The following is a 2,000-nucleotide window of genomic DNA, read 5'->3' as shown; positions in this document are numbered from 1 at the left end:
TGTGTGTGTGTGTGTGTGTGTGTGTGTGTGTGTGTGTGTGTGTGTGTTTCATAGAAAAGGGGGGATATGGAAGCAAGCTTAATAAGAACAGGAGATTGCAAACATATACTCCCTGCAAAACAGAATCACCTCATCAGAGTCTTCATCATCTCTCTCAGGTGCAACAATGAAATTAGCTAAAACTTGGAATGGAGAAAATACTATGAGAAACTTTGTGGCCTGTCAGCTCTCACTCTTAATGTGAAGTATTAGTCAAGATATCTGATAAATGACATACATTGAGTATCACGAAGACAAGATACATCATAAACCCAGCCCTACCTTGGAGAATGCAAACACTCCATTAAGATGCCGCCAGAAGTGAACATGCATACAGCTTAAGGCTAAAAATTATTCGATTCTGTCTCCACTATCTCACACAAGCTGGCTACTACCACAAAAAAAATAACTGCTAAATATAAGGAAAGACAAGATAGCACATTCCAAGAAACAAAACAAAAACAGGCAGACATAGATATAGCTGAAATTACCAGAAAAGAAATTTAAAATTAATCCGACGATATGACAGGTATGTTAGAGGCTGTATTTCTTAAAAAGAAGGCAGACAGCATCTTTAAAAGGCAACGTTCTTAAATTAGCATCAAAGTAAAACAAATAACTTCGTCAGGAAAGGATAAAAGAAGTCATCTTGGTGACAGACTTCCGATAAACTTCAGAAACAGTGGCATGGACTAATGACTACAAGGTGCTAAGGAATTCCCACTGTGACCCGCTGTGCCCACAAAATGTGCCCACAAGACACTAATCGATTACGAAAGCAAGAAATAATTATTAGATATAGTTTTTAAGAAATGTGCTGTGTTTGTCACTGGTAAGAAGATACAGTCCAACCAATTAAATTTAATTAATAGATACACTAAAGAAATACTGTATTAAATGACAAAGAAGTGAACCCTAAATTCATTTTATGAAACTATAATAGCGCATTTAACTCAGTAAAGACTACTGTGATAAATCAGATTCTAATGAATAGATATTGGGTGTCTACTGTGTTTCAGGATTTGATGATAGAAGTATCACAATGAAAAAAAAAGGTTCATGTTCAGAATAGTGACCCACTTAGGCACAATTTCCAAACTACCAGCATTATGGCTGCAGGTATTGATGGGAATTTCAAAGTTTAAAAACCATTTTATAAGCTATAAGAAAAAGTGCCTAAGGCCAAGAAAATGTGTTAGAGGCATCACATTCTTCTCTTTCATGGCAGGGCTTTAACTGTTTAAAATTATGGACACATTGCCTCACAAAATACAATGCCTCTGAAATTTCAATCATTTTATAATAGTATTCTATAAGAAATAAAAAATCTTTTCTTACAAATGATCTTAAGTCTTGTCACCTTAAATGCATTTCAGTCTCTTTTACTACTTCTGTTGATTTCAAGTGAAAGAAAACTAGCATTGCTCTATCTTTTAGGCCAATCATAATGTAATCCAATATTTATAAAATTTGTTTTTATTACTTGTCTGGGTTATATCTGGAATAATATGTGGAATATTTTGAATGGTATGCCTAAATAATGAAGTTTATTCTAAAAATACCTTAGTTATCAAGGTTGGCTCGTATACATACTTTAGCAAAATGGGGGGGGGAGCTACATACTTACATAAAACCAGCTCTATTTTATCCTTCCCAGCCCAATGTGCATAGGTGCCTGGATGTCCTGACGGAGGAAGCAGAGCACGGAACCACACTCAGCATTGCTGTTTTGAATGCAATACCTGTAATTACTTATTCACATAAGGCATCAAACAAATCAAGCTACAACAATCATGAGAGTAAGCAGTCACCTGGGAGAAATCGGTGAGCTGATAAGTGTTAGTAATCCTTCTCACGCACAGCCCATGTCTTTTTCAGAAGATGAGCTTCCAAGACAGCTGTTCACTTTAGTCTTCTCTGGCCAGCACGAGCATGCTACTCTTAAAATTTAAGATTAGAAA

General features: G+C 35.8%; 1 protein-coding gene across 1 annotated transcript in view; it reads left to right on the top strand.

The window, feature by feature from the left end:
* The window catches only part of LOC129668777 (voltage-gated potassium channel subunit beta-1-like), an 11,883-nt gene extending 10,134 nt beyond the window's left edge, over nt 1-1,749 (top strand). Inside the window, exon 2 of the mRNA XM_055596867.1 lies at nt 1,697-1,749. Within this exon, the coding sequence (XP_055452842.1) occupies nt 1,697-1,727 (31 nt within the window). The 3' untranslated portion in view covers nt 1,728-1,749. The remainder of the gene's footprint in view (nt 1-1,696) is intronic.
* Nucleotides 1,750-2,000: the final 251 nt, after the last annotated feature.

The sequence above is a fragment of the Psammomys obesus genome, unplaced genomic scaffold, assembly GCF_907164565.1.
Source record: "Psammomys obesus unplaced genomic scaffold, mPsaObe1.curated_primary_1811, whole genome shotgun sequence".
NCBI classification, from domain to species: domain Eukaryota; kingdom Metazoa; phylum Chordata; class Mammalia; order Rodentia; family Muridae; genus Psammomys; species Psammomys obesus.
Note: the sequence above shows the minus strand (reverse complement) of the source record. Positions and strands in the feature narration are given on the sequence as shown.